This window comes from Lathamus discolor, chromosome 2 (assembly GCF_037157495.1).
Source record: "Lathamus discolor isolate bLatDis1 chromosome 2, bLatDis1.hap1, whole genome shotgun sequence".
NCBI classification, from domain to species: domain Eukaryota; kingdom Metazoa; phylum Chordata; class Aves; order Psittaciformes; family Psittacidae; genus Lathamus; species Lathamus discolor.
In genome coordinates this window covers 93,000,223-93,023,995 of record NC_088885.1, presented here as the reverse complement: position 1 = coordinate 93,023,995, position 23,773 = coordinate 93,000,223, and the positions used below count along the sequence as shown (strand labels likewise).

General features: G+C 37.7%; 1 protein-coding gene across 2 annotated transcripts in view; it reads left to right on the top strand.

Annotated features, from left to right (window-relative positions):
- MOCOS (molybdenum cofactor sulfurase) overlaps window positions 1-23,773 on the top strand; it is a 218,864-nt gene that overhangs the window by 143,267 nt on the left and 51,824 nt on the right. For both annotated transcript variants that reach the window (XM_065667756.1, XM_065667755.1), the window contains exon 6: window positions 20,451-20,650. In XM_065667756.1, the coding sequence (XP_065523828.1) occupies window positions 20,451-20,650 (200 nt within the window). The remainder of the gene's footprint in view (window positions 1-20,450; window positions 20,651-23,773) is intronic.

Below are 23,773 nucleotides of genomic sequence, written 5' to 3'. Positions count from 1 at the left end.
TGTTTTGATTAGGTATTGCATAGTATTCATTGAAGAATTTGCAGGGGTTTAATGAATGTATTTGGGCACTTGCTTATGGTCACATATTTTCCCTTTTTAATACAGAGAAGAACCAGAAATCTCCCTCTTCCTTCCAGTCCCATTTTCATATTTATATAGGAAACTGCTTGCAGCATCCAAGTCTTCTGGTTTGAGAGACCTTATGATGTTACGCTGGCACCAAAATAAAGTTGCAGCCTCCAACCTGTGAACTGTCCCAGAAGGGACAGGGGGAATAAAACAAAAGTATCACAAGCACCAGGTCAGATTGGCCACTCTGCTAGGAACCTCTTTGCAGGAGAGTGGTTGGTGGTGCCAAGGTACATGGGTGAGCTGGGCCAGGTCAGAGCTGCTGACCAGTACCCATCCCATCCCAGACCATGCCAGCATTTGTGGCTTCCTGTAAAAAGAGCTCATAGCCAAAGAGGACATAGTCAGTGAACTGTTGCAGCATGGAAGCCACTGTGTATGTGTATGTGGTTTGTTCTTGGGTTGGTTTTTTTTAGTTTAAAGGTCTTTTTTAATATTGCAGAATAGATATAAATATGCAGATTCACAGTTGTGTTAATAGGAATCTAAGAACTGTTTGCAGCTAAACAAAACCCTTGTATTTGATGTACAGCTTATGCAAATGCTGTGTGTTTGTGGGCAGCGCATGTTTCACAGTGTGCTTGTAGAGCACCTGTGTTAAGTCTGGTTAACTGCTACATCTTGTGAGGTTGTCCCTTTATTCCTTCCTTTCATGTCTCAGAGTTTCCATCTGCTGAATTCCCAACTGTTTGACAAAGCACATTTGATTCCTCAGCTAGTGCAAAAGAAATTACTGTGAAACTCAGTTTAAGTTTGTATGTTTATTGGGCATTCTTTTGTGCCTTTCTCCTTCAGCTTAGTTTATGGGTTTAATAAAGCACAAGCTATGAAATTACTAGGTATATATTTATGCATTTGAAGTAATGGACCAACAATTTGAGAATGCTTTCAAAATGAGTGCAGGTTCAGTGATCTGAGCAGTTCAGATTTTTTCCCAAGTCTGACATTATTAACTTTTTCATTAGTCATGTGACTAACTAAAGACTCAGTGAAAAGCTCAGTTTTCTAGTTCATTGTTTCAGACAAAAGCTTGAAAACATAAGCTGTCTATATTCGGAAAGCAGAAAACAAGAAGTAACAACAAGCCCTGAGGATTAAAATTTATGAGTTCTGCAATGCATTGGTATTAATTTCATCTCTTGGACAACTAAACTGGAACTTAGATTTTCTGAGAAAGCCTTTTTTTTTAAGAGGAATTGTCCCCTGTTACGTCCCACTCCCAGCAGCAGTGTGGTCACATATTGCTAAACAAAAACAATCAGAAGATTCTGAAATAGTTCCAGATTTGGAACATTATTTATTATTCCTGTTTATTCCTACCCAAGATAAGCATCTAAAAAATAACATTTCAAGTAGTCTATGAATCACCTTGGCACCTGAAAGTTTCTGCGTTACAAAAATGCATGGCTTTAGCAATGCAAAAAGAATGAAACCCATGAAATAAATAGGAAATACAGTTAAGGGAAAATCAGTAAAAGAATACATCCAAACTTGTGTAAATAATTTAAAGAATTAATAACCTGCATTTTGAGTGGATTTAAGTAATCGTATGTATGTTAAAATAGTTTATGAATGCAGCAGAAAATAATTATAAGGTTAAATTTGACTGATGGATTTCTCTAGATTGTTACCACTTTATATGAGAATTCAGTGTGGCCTTGGTCTGTTTTTGAAAGGACTGTGATGTTTATTTGGAGGAAGTCCCATTCTAAAAGTTATGGGGCAAGCCAGTTATGGTAAACTATAGACTATGCCTAGAATTTCTAATTTTCCCACTGTTCTCCTAGTCTTATACTGTGCAGTATCTTTCCTAAGTAGCAAACACCATCCTCAGAATTCTGAGTATGAGTGGTATTTAATTTTATTGTGTTAACAAGAATGCATTTCTTGTCTTTGTGCTTACAGAAAATAACTTGAAAATACGATTTTTTTTTAAAACCCTGATATTCTTTATTTCTATTGTCTCTCTGCTGGAAAAACAGTCTTGGTTTTATAGATATTTTACAGAACAGAATTGCCTTTGAAATGCATGAGGTAGATAATACTGCATGGACCATCCTTCAAGCAAGTTTTTAAACATTCAATAGGTGAAAAAAAAGTGAATGTACATACATTTTGCCAACACACATTTCAGGTGTTGACCAAAGGACTGAGGAGGGACCTCTTCAGAGTTTCTGACCCTACTACAAGAAGAAATCAATTCTTAGTTACATGAGTGGATTTGAACTTAATTTGTGAGATCTCCAGCTCTGGTTTTAATGTGTTTGTGCAATCAATATCTCCTTGTCAGGTTCAGAGAAAGTGTCATTCTGTGGGTATTGTTCATGAAGCATAAATTCGCAACAGAACCAAGTAGCCTCACCACTGCTGGTTCATGAAAGGTCTAGAGAAGAGCACCAGTACAAGAACAGAACAAGGAGAAAAAAACCATGAAAATGCTTGAGCTAGAGGGAGAGAAGGGGGCCTGGCTGAAGAAGAAATTCAACACAAAAAGTCATATTGCCAAAAATATGAAATTTCCCTGGACCGTGGCAGCTCCCCTAGTAATCACAAAGCAGAAACTGATTTTTAAAGTAGTCTTTCTTCACTAAAGTCACTAATAAGACATTTTTTTAATTACATTTTACTCATTAGGCCTTCATTAGGACTTACATTACATGTTTTTGACAGGTGGTGTTTTATTGACCACGTTTAATGTGTTTTTGCGTGGGACTGCATGTGTATGGACCAACTGTCAGACAACTTTTTGCCTCTGGTTTTCTTTTTGGGCTGCTACTTCTCTTTCCAATAATTGGTTGAATTTATCATAGACATAAAGAAAGAGTAGACTCCTTAATAAATACAAGAGTTATTAAAAAAATAGACAAAAAAGACAAAAAATAATATAAAACCAAGCTAAATTTGAGTTATTTCTGGAGAAGTAATTTTATATGACCTGGACATCTCCTTGAAATATAAAATTAAACAAAAAGGGTGGGTATGCTATTGCAGATGTCTAAGGAGTAATTAAGTCTCACATTCTAATCCTCCTTTTCCTAAAATAATGGTTTCTAAATATAAAATAATAGTAACAATAATAATAAAACAGCTTTCCCCCCATTGATTTTCTCCATCTTTTGAATAAGCAAATGTACTGGGAGGGAGGGAGAGACTAAAGCTGGTTATAATTTTCACTGGAGTGCTGTCTAAGGGGACATCTGTCTTGCTGAAATCTGTTTATTTTGATATAACATTTTGCATGAAATACTCTATACTATCAGACCATCTAGATATAGTACTTAGTATTTATTTCATTGTATTTTAAATGTATTACTTAATACATCCTGCATTTCAGTATTTGCAAAAGTTTTGACTGCATGGAAATGAAATTTTTGAATATCTTAGAAACAAACATTTCTTTGAGGTTTTATTAACTAGGAGATCTGGATACTTCAGCGTTTTACCTGATATGATATTTAGAAAATATCACAATCATAGTTTATAGTGAAACAGAATGCCGTTTTCCAACTGCCATTAACTAAGAGTGAGAATTCTGTGTAACGATAATGGATAAATTTCTGTCTGAAACTAATTAATGGCATATTTTAGAATTTAAGCACATTTGATTTCATTGCTCTTACAAAAATGGACATGCCCTTAGACTGTTCCGATTTCCAAATAGCTGACCTTCACCTTTAAGGGGAAAATGAGCACATTATGTAAAATACAATTCAGTGTAACTGCCAGAGAACATTTCTGATTTTCTTTGATAACCAATAAAAGCTGGAGGTTAATAAAAGGGGGGCATGAGAACAAGAAAAGGGTAAATTAAGGGTAGAAAAAAGAGGCTGAAAGTTATATAAATTGGAATTTGTAATATGAGAGTAGCGATAGCAATCCATTAATTGAATAACATCATAGGTGTTTGAAAGCAATATATTTTTATGGATGTGTTAAGGGGTTTTAAAGACATATTTTGCTCTCCATTTCATAAATTAGTCTTGAAAATGTCTTCCTGTTCATGAAAGCAGAAGTTCTTGAAATCTGTCTCTGGGCATCGTGCCATTTTGTAGTACTAATAGATCATTCTGTTCTGACAGGAAGAATTCTAAATAAATGTCTGCTCAACAAGCAGCTGTGTGAAGCAGGCTGATCATGCCTCTGTCTCTGGGTCAAATACTATCCCTGCTGCAAAACAGATTACAAAACCATGAAGAACTAAAGTCTGATGGGGTGCGTTCTGTTAGCTTGTGGAAATTTCAAAATCACTTGAAAAGTGAGGTCCATATCAGCAGCACATAGGGTATGGAAAGATGTTATTTCTGTTTGCTGCAACAGAGCTTTACAGCTGCAAAAGATCCTGTTGGCTTTAATAGGCTCTGAATACATTAATGACTAACCTGACTTACAAGCAACTGACATTAAACTGCCTGATGTCCCTGACACATGCCTTTGTCTCTTCCTTGTGTATAGATTAAAAGACTAAATCTATGGAGGAAACTAATACCAGCGTATTCAAAAAGCTAAAGTAGCAGAGAAGTATAGAGATGTGTTTAACTTATGTCTTACAGGATATCTTCACATAAAATTACAAACAAGTCACACATACCCAAGTTCAGTGAATATTATCCATAAAGAGCTGTGGAAATGAGGAAAGAGTAAAATCTGGATAAGATGTGGAAAACGGATTAATCCTTCATGACAGAGCTCATCATATGTTACAAGGAAGTGTGGCATGAGCTGATTCAAAGTTAGGTAGGTTGCAGAAGAGATTAAGGACTGTGGTTGCTTTCTCTGGCTGTTGAACAAAATGACCCTTCAAGGTTCAACTTTTAGTCAGAAATAATCAACACACTGCCTTGTTACCAACACATCTTGTTACCTGCTCTGGTAGAGAAGGATCTAAGACGTCATTGTAGATCGCACACTGAGCTTGACAGCATCATTCCGATAAAAAAAGAAAAAAGGGAAGAGAGTAATGAGTACATTTGGCAAGACTCATACTGTCAAGACCTCAGAAAGAAAGCTTTATTTTTTGATTGATTGATTGATTGGTTTGACCTGATGGGTTAGCCAAGTCTGGCAGAACCATAAAATTAGAACATTTCTGACCCTTCAATTTATAATGCCTTCCTTTTTCCTTTACTCTTCTGTGTCAAGAAGGTGAAGTGTTCCAACTTCACCACTTCTACTCTTCCTAGAAAAATCATGTTATTCATCATAACTTGAGGATACCAATCTATTTATTTCTTGCATGCAGAGAGACACAGAAGAAGTGCATGAGCCAACATTTATTTAATTGTCTATTTATCTATCTGTTCTCCAGCTTTACAGGGGTGACTTAATCCTCTGAAACATCTGTCTTGAGATGGCATGTGACATAGTAGGACATGGGACAGTAAGAGAGTCTTAAGAGCAAAGTGTAGGCTTTATGCACTTCTTACATTATGTGAAAGTTGTGATGTTAGAATAGCTAAAAAGAATTAAAAGGAAAAAAAGGTAAAACACAATGCTATTAGAATAGAGAGCAAGAGGTATTTCACATGCTAAGCTCCTCATACTCTGGAGAGCATGGTCTTAAAAGTAGGTAAGAAGAAAAAAAAATAAACCAAAACTGCTGATCAGGGGAAAAAACCTCCCAGACCAGTTCCAGACAACTGAAGTTTCAGCAACTTGCTGAAAAAGGCTCTCTGTGTAGCTGTTAGTACTGCTTTTTGTCTCCTTGGGAGTTCAAGTTGACTACCTGCCATGGCCACAAAAGGCCAGCTGATCATGCATCTTTCTGATCTCTCTTCATAGCTTTACTGATGCCTTCTCATTTGAAAAAGCTCTCTGGTGAGAGTCATAACGGGAGTTATAATGAAAGGGAAAAGGAAAAAGCCTTGTTACTTTCCAGGTTAACATCATCTGATGAAACTTCATCTGATCATGGTGTCACTTTAGGACACTAAACCAGAATGAGACATTAAGTTGATGTACTAGCAATTGCCTTTTGGTCTCACTGAATTAGTAAAATTTCCCTCTTGAATGCTTCTTAGTAAGTGCAAACCATTATAACAAACACTGAAGGTGTTCTCGAACTTCTGAAAGTTACTGATGAGGAAAAATGCCACTGAGTACCAGCAAAAGAGTTTTTGGGTGGGAACCCACAAAATATTGTGGGATTGTTACTGTTTACATATTGCTTTCCCCCATATCCTGACATATGCAGGAAGGCAGAAGAGGTTCAGGGAGGTAAATGAGTATTCCAGTTCTGCATGAAATGCATCCACATGAATATTTGATACATGCAGCCTTTAAATGTATTGTCATGCATTTAAATTCACACTTCTTCAAGTTTTCTTCTTGGTTTTGCAGTCAAATGTTTGAACAGTTTGATCAATCACTGCAGTCCTAATTAGTCTGAAGTAAGCTGCTGTTTTGAATTTGGTGTCTTGTATCTCTCTCAAAGTACCACATTAGAAGGATATAGTTCCTGTAGGATTGTGTCCTACAGATGTAAGGCCACCAAAGGCCTGATGCCATGCTGTCAGCTGGGATAAAAATTTTCTTCTTAGTAGCTGGTGCAGTGTTGTGTTTCGGCTTTAGTTTGAGAGCAATGCTGATAACACACCAATGTTTTCGCTGTTCCTAAATAGCGCTTACCCTGATCAAGGACTTTTCAACCTCTCATGCTCTGCCAGTGGGGAGGGACGCAAGAAGCTGTGAGGGAGCCGAGACAGGACACCTGACCCAAACTAGCCAAAAGGCTATTCCATACCACAGCACATCATGCCCAGGATATAAACTGGGGGGAGTTACCCGGAAGAGACCAATCACTGCTCTGGTCTGGATGAGTATTGGTCAGCAGATGGTGAACAACTGTATTGTGCATCACTTGTGTTTATTGGTTTCTCTTTTTCCCTTTTCCTTTCCGCTTTCGGTTTTATATTCTCTCCTGTTGTTATTTCCCTTGTCATTATTATTATAAGTAGTAGCAGTAGTATATTGTACTTTAGTTATTAAACTGTTCTTATGTTCTTATGTAAAACCCATGGGTTTTACATTCCTTCCTCATCGCACCTAGGAAGGGAGGAATGTGGGGATGGTGAGCAAGCAGCTGTATGGTACTTAGCTGCTGGCTGGATTTAAACCATGACACCTGGTCAGACCAGAAGGATTGAGTCTAGAAATATTAGAAGCTTGGGCAGCCTGAAACAGCCATTTTGGTTAGTTCAATTCAGAAAAGGTATCTATTGCATAAAGTCACTTAATAAATGAAATAGACTAAATAATCTTTAAAAGGAATGGGTCATTTCAATTGCAAAACAGGGCTTCTAATTGCTCAGCTAGAGAGACTAAGCCAAGCCAAGGTTATCTAAGAAGAGGTCTCATTGTCTACAGTTGAAGATATTCAAATTGTCCCATTTAGTTAAGCATCTTTCAAGATGGCAATAAAAAAAAAGTATTAGATGAGCATATTTCAGTGAGTTTTTCTAATTCAAGGCTAAAGTAATGTAACAGATTCTTTGCTTCATATTATGGAATTTGCATATCGCATGTTGTGCCGCATCTCTGTGTAGCCAAACGTCATGCAGTTAAGCTTGTGTCAACTTTCTTTGACAACAGCACTAGCACTCAGGGTCTGGTATAATAGCTATATATACTGTGATTAATGTATAAGCATTTTTATCTCATGATGCTTTAAATATGAATCTCTTTTCATGTTCCTACTTTTCTTGCAGAAGCAAGACTGCACTTTTCGTTTGTAGGTCAAGAATCAAAAAGAAAATAACAAGGTTTTTCTGTGTATTTATTTCTTTAAATTTATTTATTCCTTAGTAAAACTCTCAATATATACTGAGTATTTCCATTGATTAAATAATAAAAAGGGTGTCTTTCTGCATTCTAGATGTCTTTGCAAATATGCCACATCAGAGAAAGAAGGCAGTGTATGGCAGTAATAAACCAGAAAACACAGGAAGAAATATATTTCTGATTTTTCCCTTCATTAGAACTAGCGGTGTTCTTTAACATCTTAAAAAATGGATCTCATAGAACAGTCTGAATAGCAGTAGCAAATATTACCACTGTAGTAATGTTGTGTCAGGATGCAAGAAAACACATTCCAAAAATTTGAGAGCTCCAAAGAAACTAGGGAAGTAAAATGTATTGTTTTATTGTTATGTCTGGTGACAAACTAGAGTCTGAAGCACCTCAAGGGAAGAAGAGATAAGTGAATCTGGGCTCCCACCCCCCTTGTGAATGTTATAGCTTCATCCTTACTTGGAGGGAGGGGAACCTTCTCTCCCTCACCTGAAAAGGAAAAGTTGAGCGGTGCCTTGAGCTGGACCTCCTTTTCTAAAGGAATATTGTTAAAAATATCTGAAATGGAAAAGATAGGGAAAATGGTTTATGGGTATTTTTTAAGCCATTTTTTAAATCTTTTATTTACACCTTAACTGGAAAGTCCTTCATTTGACACAACAGCAGCAGTCCCTACTCTTCTTCCTTCACTTCTGCAGAGCTCAGGTGTGATGGGTTGCCATGTGAACAGGCTAGGGCTTCCTAAGTGCATGCTGCCTTGCTTCTCTTCCCTGACAGTGGCTCTCTCTAAGTTAGTAGAATTTATCCTTCACCAATGCCTTACTCGGATCAGTGTTTTCTTTTAACCTTGTCTAAGTCTGTCTTCAGAGGCAGTTCTCTGTTTTACCATAGATCTTGATTTACAGCATGAGACAGCAAGTGGTACACACAAGAATTGCTCATGTCTTGAAATACTTCAGCTCCTCTGAACTGAATCTGAAGTACTGACTCTGACTGATTTATAGGGTTATATCTTATTGAAGCTGATGTAATACCAAAGTGGTTATTTTTTTCTGAAGCATACTACCTACAGTCTTCAAAAGGAAGCAACAACTAGAATAAATTACTTTATAATATTCATATTTTCTACCTTAGGTTTCTCTTTCAGTCTTCTGTTTAGGAGATCTGCACTCTGGGATTGCTATTTATTAAAATAACTAGCCTGTGCTTACAAAATTACAGATGTTCAGTCGTTATCCACCACACTATCTTATTACTCATCACTCCCATGACTCAGAGAGCACACAGTATTTTAGATTCAGTGGATTTCAGAAGCTCATAGCAACAAGCAGTGTAATGACAACCTGCTGAAAGTTAATTGATGACAGCCAACACTGCAGGAGTTTCTGCTAATAAAAACACTGGTACTGTTTTACAGAGGTTATTGCTGGATGTCCCTCAGCAATGGCCATACTTTAAGAAGCACTGTCAGCTCACTTTTATTGAACAAACTCTTGCGAAGTAAGACTGGGACTGTAACATCGCTGCTCTAACCTGTGTGTTGAGAGTGCAGCATTGCAGCAAAGTAGCCATGTTTTGCTCTCAGTTTTTCCTTTCACTATTTGTGAAATGTTATTGTGTGTTTGCACATCTCACTGTCTCACAAACTTCGTTAATAACTTCAAGAGGTTATTATATATATATATACAGTATATATAAAAAAAACTTCTCAGCCTGCCACATCCAGGCAGAAAAGATGGCCACATGAAGGGAAGTGTCCCAGCAGGTCACCCTTTGGTCTTCACGAGAATAGTGAGTGATGTAAAGCAGAGATAATGCTGTGACTTTGGGGGAGTCAATAAAAACTGCAGCAAAAAATTAAAGAATTCAGGGGTTTCTGAAATGTAGTTAAACATCTCTTTTGTGGTATTAATGCAGATATTGAGAAAAAAAAAAAAAACATTTTCTTGTTTAAGAAGCTTGGGAAAAGTTCTGGTATAATTCAGCTTAGGAAAAGGTCCAAGCATCCAGAGGGCTTTTCAATATAGTGAAAGCCATCCAGCTGGCCTTGCACATTGCTGAACGAGAAAAAGTGGCCAGTACTTTATCTCTATACTGACTCATGGATGGTGGCAAATGCCCTGTGGGGGTGGTTGCAGCAATGGAAGCAAAGCAACTGGCAATGCAGAGGTGAACCCATCTGGGCTGCTGCACTGTGGCAAGACAATCACTGCCTGAGTGCAGAACCTGGTGGTGAAGGTACGCCACGTAGGTTGCCCACGAAGAGTCAGACCACTGAGGAACACCAGAACATCCAACAAGTGGATAAAGCTGCTAAGATTAAAGTGGCTCAAATGGACTTAGATTGGCAACATAAAGGTAAATTATTTTTGGCCCGGTGGGCCCATGACACTTCAGGCCATCAGGGCAGAGACACAACATACAGATGGGCCTGTGATCAAGGGGTGGACTTAACAATGGACACTATTGCCTGAGTCATTCACGAATGTGAAACAGGTGCTGCAATTAAGCAAGCCAAACAGTTAAAGCCTCTTTGGTATGGAGGACAATGGCTGAAGTACAAATATGGGGAGGCCTGGCAGATTGACAATATCACACACACACACCAACCCGCCAAGGCAACTGCCATGTGCTTACCATGGTGGAAGCAACCACCGGATGGCTTGAAACATACGCTGTGCCCCACACCACTGCCCGGAACACTGTCCTGGGCCTTGAGAAACAGATTTTGTGGCGACACGGCACGCCAGAGAGAGTTGAGTCAGACAATGGGACTCATTTCCAGAATAACCTTATAGACACTTGGGCCAAAGAGCGTGGCATTGAGTGGGTTTATCACATCCCCTACCATGCACCAGCCTCTGGGAAAATCGAATGGTACAATGGGCTGTTGAAAACCACACTGAGAGCAATGGGTGGGGGAACTTTCAAGCATTGGGATACACACTTACCAAAAACCACCTGGTTGGTCAACACTAGAGGATCTGCCAACAGGGCTGGTCCAGCCCAGTCAGAACTCTTACATACTGTAGAGGGGGGTAAAGATTCTGTGATGCACATAAAGCATTTGCTGGGGAAGACAGTGTGGGTTATTCCTGCTTCAGGTAAAGGCAAACCCACTCGTGGGATTGCTTTTGCTCAGGGACCCGGATATACTTGGTGGGTAATGCGGGAAGATGGGGAAGTCCAATGTGTAACTCAAGGGGATTTAATTTTAGGGGAAAACAGCCAATGAACTTAATTGTATGTTGTTGCCTGCTATGTAGCACTTTTATAGCCCACCAACTAGATGCCTTCAGGTCACCAGCGACTGGCCCTGACTTCCCTCTAACTGTCATCCCAACAAATAATAAATTTTGGTGAAACCAGATGAGTTCTGCGGTATCATCAGCCGGCAACAATCTAACACTGCACACAGCCTCTCCTACTCTGAAAGACTGTTACAAGAGATGGAGCCTGACATCATGGCCTGGATGAATTCAGCAGCTTTATAGGGATTGGTCCATGCACTAAGGAATGATCTCTCTCTCTCTTTGTGTGTGTGGGGGTATCTATCTATCTATCTATCTATCTATCTATCTATCTATCTATCTATCTATCTATCATCTATCTATCTATTTATCTATCTATCTATATCTGAGACAAGAGTGATGGTATATTGAAAAATGTGGAATCTGAGCATGACGTGAATGGTATGGAATAGGGGTGGATACTGTCCTGGGTTCAGCAGTAGCAGTCATTTTTCTCCTTCTTAGTAGCTGCTGCAGTGCTGTGGTTTTGACTTTCAGCCTGGGAACAGCGCTGATAACACCGATGGTTTTAGTTGTTGCTAAGCCATGTTTACTCTGACCAAGGACTTTCTGAGTCTCGTGCTCTGCCAGGGAGGAGGGGAGGCTGGGAGGAAGCAGAGACAGGACACCTGACCCAAACTGATCAAAGAGGTATTCCATACCATAGCACATCATGCCCAGTATAGAAACTGGGGGCAGTTACCCAGTAGGGCTAGATCAGTGCTCAGGTTGGGCTGGGTATCGGTCGGTGGGTGGTGAGTGGTTGTATTCTCTTCCCTTGTTATTTCCCTTATCATTATTATTATTGGTGGTAGCAGTAGTGGTTTGTGTTATACCTTAGTTACTGGACTGTTCTCATCTCAGCCCTTGGGAGTTACATTCTTTCCATGCTCCTCCCAATCCCTCCAGTAGCGGGGGGAGAAAAAGGGGGAGTGAGCAAATGGCTGCGTGGTTCTGGGTTGCCAGCTGGGCTTAAACCGCAACAACTGCATGCTTCCTTATGATTAAGGCATCAAATCAAGGAAATTTCAAAGCAGTTTTCAGAATTTATTGTTGCTGCTTTGTTACCTGTCTCATGAATGACAGTTTGTTCCTTCCATAGTAGCTATTATAACAATACCCAACAGAGACTTAGCTTGAGAATGCATAACAAGTGGCTAAGCACACTTTCAGGCTGTCAAAACATTTTGAATATCAATAAATCCAAAATTTCACTAATGAAAATATTGTTCTCTTAATAATAATGGCTAGAGCTGATTTTGCCCACTTTCAATGTCCCTGAATGTTACAGATACAGAATGGGAAAATTGAGTGTATTTCTTCCTTATTCCATCACTAATCAACCTCATAACTTAGAATTTGTCGTCTGGAAACTTTTCTTTTTGTGTGTCATATTTCTTGGGTTAATTAAATGAACTCGTGGTATTTCCTGTGTTGCTGTGATTGGAAAGCTCTGTGGAGCCTTAGAAAGAGTGGATACAAAGGCTCCACAAGAACAAACATGGAGCATGCCCATTACTTCATACACTGTCAGCCAGAGCCATGGTTCAGAGATTGCCAGAGAAAAAAAATAAAGGTGTCCAACCAATATTATCAGGCAGAGAAAACCTGTACAGCAAATCAATATGCTGCCTTGGGTATCAAAGCATATCACCAACAAAGAGGTTCCAGAAACATTATGTTAAAAGGATTGCTAACGTAAAACCTGTAGGCAGGTAGAGTCAAACTGGTGGGTACTGAACTGTGAGGCTTCTGCACATGATTGCCCATTCTTCTTCACCTAATGCAGGCATAGTGAGCTTTGAAACAGAACTGATTTATATCCTATCAAGGCTTTAAATTGGGATCTGTCATCTTGGAAAGAAAAAGAAAGAAGCTGGCTGGTTTTTCAGAATATTTTAAAGGGTTCTCTTGATGCTGAGGGAGAGATTTCCTCCTATGAAAAACACATTTGGATTTGTCTTTATATTCAGCTTGTTTTCTGTGCAAGTTGTTTGTCTCCATTGGTCTGCATCTTGCCCCAGGAGAAAACAAAAACAAACAACCCATAAAACTGCAGAGCCATTAGGAAGTCATGAGACCATCAAGTCGTACTGGTGACTGGGTCTTATAGGAAAGTTATCTGAGGAAAGAATTGTACTTAACTGTAGACCTATGATGCTATCATAGTCCCTGGCTGAGCAGAAGGTGGGAAAGGTTTTCCTTCTACTGTATTAAAGTGATTAAAAAGTTGTTGCTAACTCAAATAAATAAGTGTTCTTGCAAATTCAGTTCAGAATTAGTCTTATTGACTTGCTTCCCCATCTTACATCTTCTAAATCCCCAGGACAAAGAAACAATTTTATGTTCTGCCTCATAATAGCATCTCTAGTTGTAAAGAGTTAAAAATACCAGGAAAGAAGCAGTAGTAAAGCTTTCCCATGCTGACTTCAAGGAATTCTGCATAGCAGGCTTCATTAAACAAAGGACAGAGCCACTTTTATAATAAGCAGAAAACAGGCCTGTATGTTACATTCAGGTTTTTAACAGCTACCAGGAGAATTCATGTGCCTTTATTGTACAAGCTTCACTTGCATTTAGTCCTTAAGATAACAGAATCATGAGCAGAAGTTTTTCTGCTGGACTGAGAAAAACCTTGGGAGATGAAACCTTTGGAAGCAAAATGCAAGTATCACATAAATATGTATTTTCAGGGATGATTCTGCTGTTCTCACAGAAGCCTCTGTGAGTTCATGTCATCCAGCACTCTGGAGATGTAAGCTGAATGCTGCTTCCATGAGGTGTGCAAAACACTTGCCTTTTCAAGAAAGCCTCCCCATTCATCTTTTGTGTTGCTGGTTTTATGGTTTGGAAAGCCACCCAGAAATCATTTCCTCTGCTGAGTGTATGGCTTGAGCTCATGGAAGAATAAAAGGATGGACAGACACACAGACATTCCACTGGTTCAAAAAAAAGATCTCATAAAAGTAGCAAACAGTAAATTAAATGTATCTTATCTGGAGCTTATTTGAATTCTTAGACCGTTTTCAGTCTAACAAGCAGTTAAACAAATTGAATTGTACCTGTAATTAAAATAGTCATACTAAAAGTGAGTCAGCCTGTTGGCACGTACAACTTCCCTTCTCTTATAGTACTATCAAGTAAAAAAAAAGAAAAATTTCTCATTGGGATATTTGAAAATTAGGAGCTGCTTCTTCAGAATGCACTGCTCGTTTTATTCAGAACAAAGCCTTCGAATTTCTCTTACTGTGTGAAAACAGAGCCTGAATTAGCTGCTTTAAAGAAGTGGGAGATGGGGCATCAAAGAGCCTTCTGTTCATTAAGATAAACACCGAATATGTGTTTCATGTTTGGTTTTGGTATAACATTCTGAGTAGAGGATTAAGCAGTTGCTTCCCACAGTCTTAAACTATTGAGATGGTGTGGGAGAAGGAGAAGAATAAAAGGATTTAAGCTGTAATGCAAAGAGTTAGTGTTGGGAGAGTGAAAGGTCCCCCTATTAGTCACTGAATTCTACATGGATTTAGTAAAGTTGAGAGTGTTACATGGCTCTCTGTTTCGGACACATAGAAAGTACATAATTGAGTTGCAAAAGTCCACTTCACAAGATCAGTGTCCAGGTCAAAACTTTAGATGGACTCTTGCAACTTGGTTACATAAATTCAAATAAAACCATGTGCTTTTAATAAAAAAAAATACGCCTTCTTAACTGAAATTTTCCATGTATGGCAAGGTATTAATTTTTTGGACGTAGAAATGGCATCTGGGGACATAGATTTTTCCCTTCTTGCTCACAAATGAAGTCACCTCAGTTGCAGAAAGGGTCATGGTCTACCCCACTTTGTGTTCCCCAAGTCAATTTTTATTACATGTGTTTTATGGATCAAGTTGATTGGACTGTTCATGTGAGTCGCTGTGAATAAGAGGTCTGCAATCTGTCCACGGCTTATGCATTTTCTGTGAGTGTAGATGATGGATGGTTTTACGAATTTGCTGATAAGCCATTTACAGGGTTTTATTTTGAGTTTTAATGAATTAGATTTGCTAATGGTTATGACCAATATTGTAATGCTATTATGTTAGAAGAGCTACTTTCTGTTGACTCCAAGGAAATGCTAATGTATTAACTTTAATGCTTGAGTTCCACAAGGGGCTCTTATACCCTTTTTTCTGTTTTCGAAAGTAACAATTAGCTGCTGTTAGTCAACCTGTAGCCTCATTTTCATGTATTACTGGTTTCTATCCTGTTTAATCTTTAAACTATCAATTGTGGCTGCTTAGAAGTTGCATACTTTTTTCATATATTTTTTCCTCCAGGCATCTTCTTCTTCTTACAGTAGCTAGAGTTAGGACAGCTGTTCTCATAATTTAGGAGAAAAAAAAAAAAACCCAAACCTTCAGGAATGTCTATGTTTAATATTTTTATTGATGAATGTAGGAGACATAACAGAGGATGAGTGATCAAGCTTTCTTACTAAGTTGATTATATTTTCTTCTCATTATTTGCTCTTCTAGTATTGTATTTATAACATTTCAGTGTTGCACTGTGGGGCAGGGAGTTGGATCATCTTATGAATATTCCATTTGTGTGTTTGCAGTGTTTGTTTGAAGCAGGATTGCTAAAAAATAGCAGTGTTTACAATACATTGTTTAATAGGGTTTTAAGCCAAAGCACTCGAATTTGCAACAGAGATGTATGAAGTTACCAAGTTCATCCTCAGGACATGTTCTTTGGGAGAATAAAATTAAGTAGGTGACAGACTTCAGTCAGAGACATTTAATTCTACACATAAAAGAATACCAAATTAAGAAATTAATGTATGCTTCTTGGAAAAAGTGAAGGACTCCAAATGTTGGACAGGATTTACAGGTTCCATGGCTTCATTAGCACATTGACTCACAGCTCCCACATGGTGATCTGTCTTGTTTGGGACTTATTAGAAGGTGGCTACATCCTGGTTTCACTCCCTGCTGATTGGTTTGCTGAGATTTCAGCTCATCATTTCTCTGCCTTGCTCTCTGTTAGGTAATGATGAAGAATAATGAATCACATTGATCTTTTTCTTATCCAAAGATATATGTGATTTTGGATTTACTGGAGTAACACAGTATTTGTTCACTTAAACCTCATTTTGTGTGGGTTTTTTTTTTTTAACAGCAAGTTAGAACAATAACGGTATATTTGATTCATGACTCTCATCTTCCTTATCTCCAGTATTTAATTTCTCATAATAAGACAGATAAGAAATGTATTTGAATGCAGATCACAGAAGTTTCTGAGCACAGCCTGAAAACCTTAAGCACTAAAGCTTTCATTCTAGAGGCTCAATTTCAGGCTTCTTTATCTTAATCTCTTTATTCAAAATCTTTCATAGATGTTGACATATGCCTACCTGTCTACAGTTCTTTCAGGAGGAACTAACATTTGAACTTTTGAGCTACTGAAATCGTGTTTGTTTCAGAGAGGAGTTTGTATGCCATTAAATGTTTTCTATTTATGTAACGTGAAACTAGGTCTACACTGACCCAAAGGCATTACTCAGAGGTAATGCAAACGTTATCACTAGGCAAGCCAAGCAGTAGATTAACAGTACCATGGTGACAATTGTGAATAGTTTAAATGCACATAGTTTGAACCCTCTTTTAAATGTGAGATAACTTACCCTTCTCTTCCAGATGACTGAACCGTGTCTGTGGTTAGGCACATGCATACATTCAATTCCTGTGGAAGAGCTGACATCGTAAGTTTATCAGTGGATTATCCAGTGCAATGGAACTGTGAATTTTCCATACTGGAGCAATATCCATTTCATAGCAATACAAACTGCAGTATGAGGTGGGATGGTAGGTCTGAGATGGTTTTAACCTGCCAGGATGTTTTAGTGTGCAAACATACATCAGCATCTCCACACGTTTACTAGAGTACTTTGGCAAGGTGGTTTGTACGCAAGAGTATAAACTTTCTTTATCAATCTTCTCTGCTCAATACCTTTGCCACTGCAAAAATATATAGCATTCATTGTGCAACCAAGTGTGTGAAAAATTAAGTGGTATTGGGAAGAAGAATTAATTGCATGATAATGTTTGGCTTAATGTAAAGTCCAAACATACACATGGGACAAAGTAATATAAAAGTATTAATCCACAGAAATGCAGGTGTTTCCCTTTTAACAGGGCAGTCCTTGCATTCCTACCATAGATAGAAGTCATTACTGAGTGCAAATTGTGGACTTTAAGCATCCTTTGTGTTGAATGTGTTCCTACACACATAAATACAGTGAATGGTGTTAGATAGACTTTATCTGGTGTAATTTAGACTAAGTCAGATTCATTCTGATCCAAATTACAAAATGCATAAATTGCTCTTCATTTTAAAATCATTTTAGGAGAAAATAGCTGCAATTCACCTTAGTGAAACAATGCAGTGATAAGGAATAAAATCCATTAAGTAAGAGGGTGTCAGGGCACTTGAGTCCTTCCCAGCATCTTCTTGAGATGAAGTATTGATGATTGTTCCAAGCTGTAAGTCTTCAAAAAGGTTTAAGGTATGCTACTTCTTTTATCCCAAACAGGCAGCTTGGGACAAGTCTCAAAGTATTCAGAGTCAAAGAACAGGTCATAAAACCAGGGTTCTGTATACAGAGAAGATAAAATGCACAAATGCAATAAGCTAATAAATACCAAGTCAACCATAATATAAGAAGTTACGTTTGCATTTAATTGAGGCAGATTCAGTCAAGCAATGGGTTTTATTTTTGTCATCCCCATATATGAGACTGGGTGCAATAATGCAAGTCCTTAGATCATGTTAGAGACCAAAGATTTGTTCTGGTTTTTATTTTCTTGTCCTCACATTCTTTTCCCTAGTGCGAAAAGTGAGATGATTTATGTAGGACACAGTATAGATTATTTTATTAAACAAAATAAAAATAAATCAAGACTATTTTCTGAATACACCCCTTTTTCTGTCAGAACAAATTTCAGATTGCTGGCAGTTGCTTCATAAGGTTTTCTGTGACATCAGACCTAATCATAACCTATTCTGCTGCTAAAAATACGGGACTGTGGCAACACGGCTTCCTCTCTCCAATCACAAGGCAGCAAAGCAACTGCAGGCTATTGCATTTGGATTTGTCAGAATAAATAATTAAGAAGCTCATCAGCTTCTCACTAATGAACAAGGAAATGTGATTAAGCAACTTTAAAAGAGAATGGCTGAAGACAATATAGAAATGATAGCAGGATGATTGCTGTAAATGAGAGACTGAAATTTCTGAATAAGAGATTTCTTCAACAAGACACAAGGACAGTAGTTTAGTTTTCCATTAAAAGATTCCTGCCAATTTAGAAATGCTCTGAGTGAGATTACAGACATCTTAGAAGCTGATAAGGAAGTCTCTTAAGACAGCTACTTTCTGGCAACTGCTGAGAAAGACCTTTATTTTTATTATTCTTAATAGTATTTCAAGACTCTTAACTTCTACCAAACAATGACTAGGCAATCTTTTATTCTTAGAGACTCAGAAAATAAAAATTGTGTTTCAGACCAAAATGTTCTAGAGATGCTTGCCAAGTTTACTGTGGCTAACATCTAGAAATTGTACTTATTAGTTTCTGGCAACATTCCTTGAAAATACTTTGTGTGTTAGTATCTCATTAAATATCTTATTCCTCTTTATTATTCTTTAGCATCACAAAAATGTGCTTCTGCCTTATATCTAATCTGTTTCTATGCTTTTACTGTCTGCTTTCCTAGAGAGATAGCACATAATATAGAAGGTTGAAGAAAAGTGAAATAGCAGAAGTTCCTGTAATTTTTCTGTATGTCAGGGTAAGGTATTTTTTTCCTTTATATACATTCATAAATGATACAGTCTTTTTATGAGTTAACAAAAGTTAACAAACAGATTACAAGATTTCTCTCCAAAAGCTCTTATATCAGACTGTAGAAGTTTCCAGATATTCAGATATAAAAGTCGTATGCACAGAACTGTGAGAGTCATAGTTATGCAGTTAAAAAAAAAAGAAAACAAAATTTCAAACATATTTTTAGTTGCAGAAATGCTCATGCACTTCAAATAAGATACTCAACATTACAGAAAATACTCTGAGTCTAAATCCAAGCAGAAAAATACTATTGTACTTCAAGGGACATTTGAGGAAACTATTCTTTTCTTTTCTTTCCCACATGATGTAGGCCCACAATAGTGCAATGTATAGTGTGCATGATAGAAACTACTTTGGATTTTTAACCAAAACTCCAGCTGTCTTCAGTGAAGATTTGATTGGGTTTAAATATGTTATTAGCTTTCTGTGTTTCCTACACTACTTTGAGATCATATTGTTATCTTCTAATTGTTTTTATAAAGATGCAAATTCATATGTTTTCAGTTTCTGCTTTGAAAATTGCTTGTACTTCTCTTCTTTCAAGTCATAGATTACCGTTTCATTAGGGTCATTCCTTTTCTTATACCGTATTTATTGTCATACCCAGTTACTTGTCCCCTGTCAGCAGTTTACCCCAGTGAATATCAAAATCTATCTCTTCAACTCAGATTACATACATTCTTCTTTGACTGAAATGGCTGGTTTTGTACCTGAAGCTTTAGCTTCCTTCATGCTTTCTCAAGGCCAAGTTCTTTGGAAATTTTGCTGTAAACCTTCTCTGGAGCAAATAGATTGCATGGGTGTAGTCAATGAGGTATTCACAACATACTTTCTTTTTCTTCTACAAAAAGAGCAGACCTGGAAGAATATTTCTTCAGTATTCGAGTAAATTAAGCCTTGTAGACTGACATTTGTATTTTGTCATTACATTTAGAATTTTGTTATTTTTATTTTGTCTTAAACATAACAATTTGCTTTCTGTGCTGTGTTAGGATTTTTGCCTCATTCCCATGATTTCCAAAGCCAGATCTTCAGCAAAACTTGCTTTTCAAATTAATTGCGCCAGAACATCTTAGTGGTATTTATAGGCTGGAACTATCAATGTTGTAATGCACCTGAATATATTTCAGTATAACTTTAGTTTCTACAGTAGGTTAGTTGTAGATAAATCCTAACAGTACTTCTGAAGCTTGTGTATGATGAAACAAACATTTGCAAACTATATATTTGTTTAAAGGAACCCAAAACTACCAGTTTTCTGCTAGTTCCCTTGCAGCTGCACCATTCTGAAAAATGGTCCTTTTTTACATTTCCATGAAGATACAGCATCTGACATATGCATGCACTTTTCTTTTGTAGGTGGAATGGAGAAAATAAAACAGCATACCTTTGCGTTAGCTCACTACACCTATAACGTGCTGTCTACCTTAAAATATGCCAATGGGGCTCCTGTCGTACGTATTTACAGTGATACAGATTTCAGCAATCCTGATGTCCAGGGTCCAATCATTAATTTTAACATCCTTGATGAAAATGGGGAAGTGATCGGCTTTTCACAGGTATGTTTTTCTCTTGCCTTAACTGAGTGTCATATTTCTATTTTACATATATTCATAATGAGTTCTTTCCTAAAGGAAATATATTGTCCTTAGTAGTCATTTATGAGGTTTTTGTTTTGTTTCTTCATAGCTCTGCACAATATATACGCTCTAAGAAGTAGTACTAGAACAATGCAAAGTACATAATAGCCAAAGCCAATATATCATCCTGTTCCACAAGTGTGGCCTGCTATTTTAAAAAATGTGAAGGAGATAACCAGTGAGCTCCTTTCTGTTCCAGGACTGCTGATACCACATGGGACACTAGCACAGTAATCTTCTGTCCCAAGGTGAATTTGCGAGCATCTTCAATATTCATGACAACCGCCACCACAGCCTTTAGGCATCCGGGCCATCCTTTGCTCGCTTCATCCAGCTGTTTTGAAAAATATGCCACTGCCCTTCTGTATGGTCCTAGTTTTTGAGCAAGGACCCCTGGAGCTATTCTCTGTTCTTCATAGGAATATAGCCTAAAGGATTTAGTCACATCAGAAGTCACAGAGTTGCAGCTCTCATTAGCTCTGTTTTTAAGTTTTTGAAAGCCCCCTCTGCTGTATCAGTCCGTTTTAAAGAGGGAGGGTTTCCTTTCAACAGTTCATATAGTGGTCTTACCAGAACACCATAATCAAGGATCCAAAGGCTGCACCCAACCGGTCATTCCCAGGAATGTCCGGAGCTCCTTTGTGGTCGACGGTCATGGAGTCTGACAAATGGCTTCTTTTCTAGCAGCTCCAAGTTCTGCCTGGACAAGTTCCTGTGTGATGTACTGTAGGTTACCCTGCTCTTGCAGGGGGGTTGGACTAGATGATCTTTTTAGGTCCCTTCCAACCCTTGGGATTCTGTGAAAGCCAATGTTAAATATTTAGTACTCTACAAGTAAGATGCTTGAAAGTGGGCTGTTTTAAAAGGATGCATTGACTGGGCAGTTTGGTTTCTTGTTGACTTCCTTCTCTAGACTACTCAAAACTGTGAACTGAAGAGCAAGTTGAGAAAAGCTTGAATAAGAGACTGCCTTGGAGCTTTGAGATACAAATGAAATCAGATCAAAATAATGCAGTCACCCATGAAAGAGGGTGTCTTTTCCCTTCAGTTCTAATAATTACATTCTTGTAATATTCCTGAGGAAGTGCGAAAAAGTTGAATGATCTGTTTAAGGAGTGAGATTCAGCCTCAAAAAATACTTAAATGCTATCATTCTCAACAGCTTTCTCTAGCCTTTTCCATCACATGTACCAAGTACCTCTAAGATGAAACTTTATGAAACTTTTTTACCTTTAGTAGAAAGGCAGTGGTGTATGACCATGCACTGTGTAGGCAGTGGGTAACTCAGGGTAACATTGGCTCACTTGCTCATCAGCAGAAGTCAGAAAAACCACAGTGTTCTTTTTTTACTTAACTCTTGTTATTCATTGTCTGATGATTGAATAAGCTCACAAGTCAAGTTAAAATGTATGACCTTGATCTTTTTAAAAGCTGTCAATAGCTGACACCATCTGTCTCAGTGGCTACCTCCCTCTGCCAGCAGTAGTGACAGAGCTGTGTTGCTTTTGGAAACTGAGAGCTCTGGACCATTAGCCAGAGAGCAGGAGCTCTGCAAAAGGCGTCCCTCAACATCCCTCTGCAGGAGATAAGAACTAGATAATGAGGGGAACACAGAGACATGTCTGTGAGAATACAAGTGAAAGTCTTTTTTTGGCCTATGCTGCTCAAATATGCAGCACATTTCATTTGAAAGAATTTCACATTTTAGGAGTGAATTAGCCATATATATGTAGTTTTGAATAAGTGTGGCTATATTAAGGGAAGACTGGAGAAATTAACACAGCTGGGTTGGTAAAACACTCCAGAAACACTCTGATGTTGCTTCTGTCCTTTGGTTATAACCAAAACCTTTATTTGAACTTCTTACCATCAAAATTTCTTAGTAAAAATGGCTTTTGCCTGTTTCACTTTTTTAAACTCAACTGTACCCTCAAAGAAAAAAATATTTATAGTCTTATGCCTCGATTGTGCCTGTTTGCTGCAGTAGCTGCTCATAAAAAGGTTTTTTATTGATCTGCATCATCTGGATTGTGCTGTTCACAAGGTTCTTATAATTTCTGGTGTGAGTATGTAGAAAAAAGAACTGTAAAGTTTTCAAATGCATAACAATCACATCTGCAGTCTCCATTAGATTACTTTGTTTAATTAAAATAATGTGCAATTTAATGACTTTTAGAGATTAACAAGCAACAGCACTATTCTTTCCAAAGCTACAATATGCGCAAGATATATATAATTGGCTTCTTTGTGGAATGAAATTCTTTCATAGGCATCTTATAGCAGTTATGGTGGAGAAAAATGTTTGCTGCTTCTTTATGATTACAAAAAATATACAGCAGAGTAAGCTTCATCAAAGTGACAATACAATCTCATCTTCATACCTGTATGCATGTCTAAAATTAGATAGGCTTATTCAAATCAAAGTTAAATCCAATACTTCCATTAATTGTTTAGAAATGAAATAGCTTGTGTCCTATAGCTTGGTCATGTCTATGATCTGCACATTCCTGTAGATTCACGGTTAAGTCTCCAAATGCAATCTAGCAGAGTTAGGAGAACGCAGTTTCAGAAGGCTCCCAGAAAACATTTTAGGGAATTTTTAAAGAAGGCAAAAAATTGGATGACATTTCTATCCTACATATCTACCACTAAGGGACACCAATTAACAACTCAAGTTGTATTGTAGCTAGTATATTAAAAGAGAAATGACAGAATGTCCTATTCCTTTATGAATTATATCCCTTCTATAATTAATTGCATCCAACCAGTTCTATTTGTCTTTCTGACAGGCAACTGCTATGTGTCCATTGACTATTAGATGGCACAGTGAAGCTGGACAGTAGCATCTGGTAGCCTGAAAAGGACAATCTAACTAAACTGATAGCAGAGAAAACATTATGACAAGGTTTGGAGCAGTTTATTTGGAACATTTGAGATTGGCAATAAAGAGTTCATAAGTAGACGGTTTACGTAATTTGCATGATATTCAAAACTGAACTAAGTTCAAGGTATTTAGGGTGTGAAAGGCATGTAGTGAAAAAC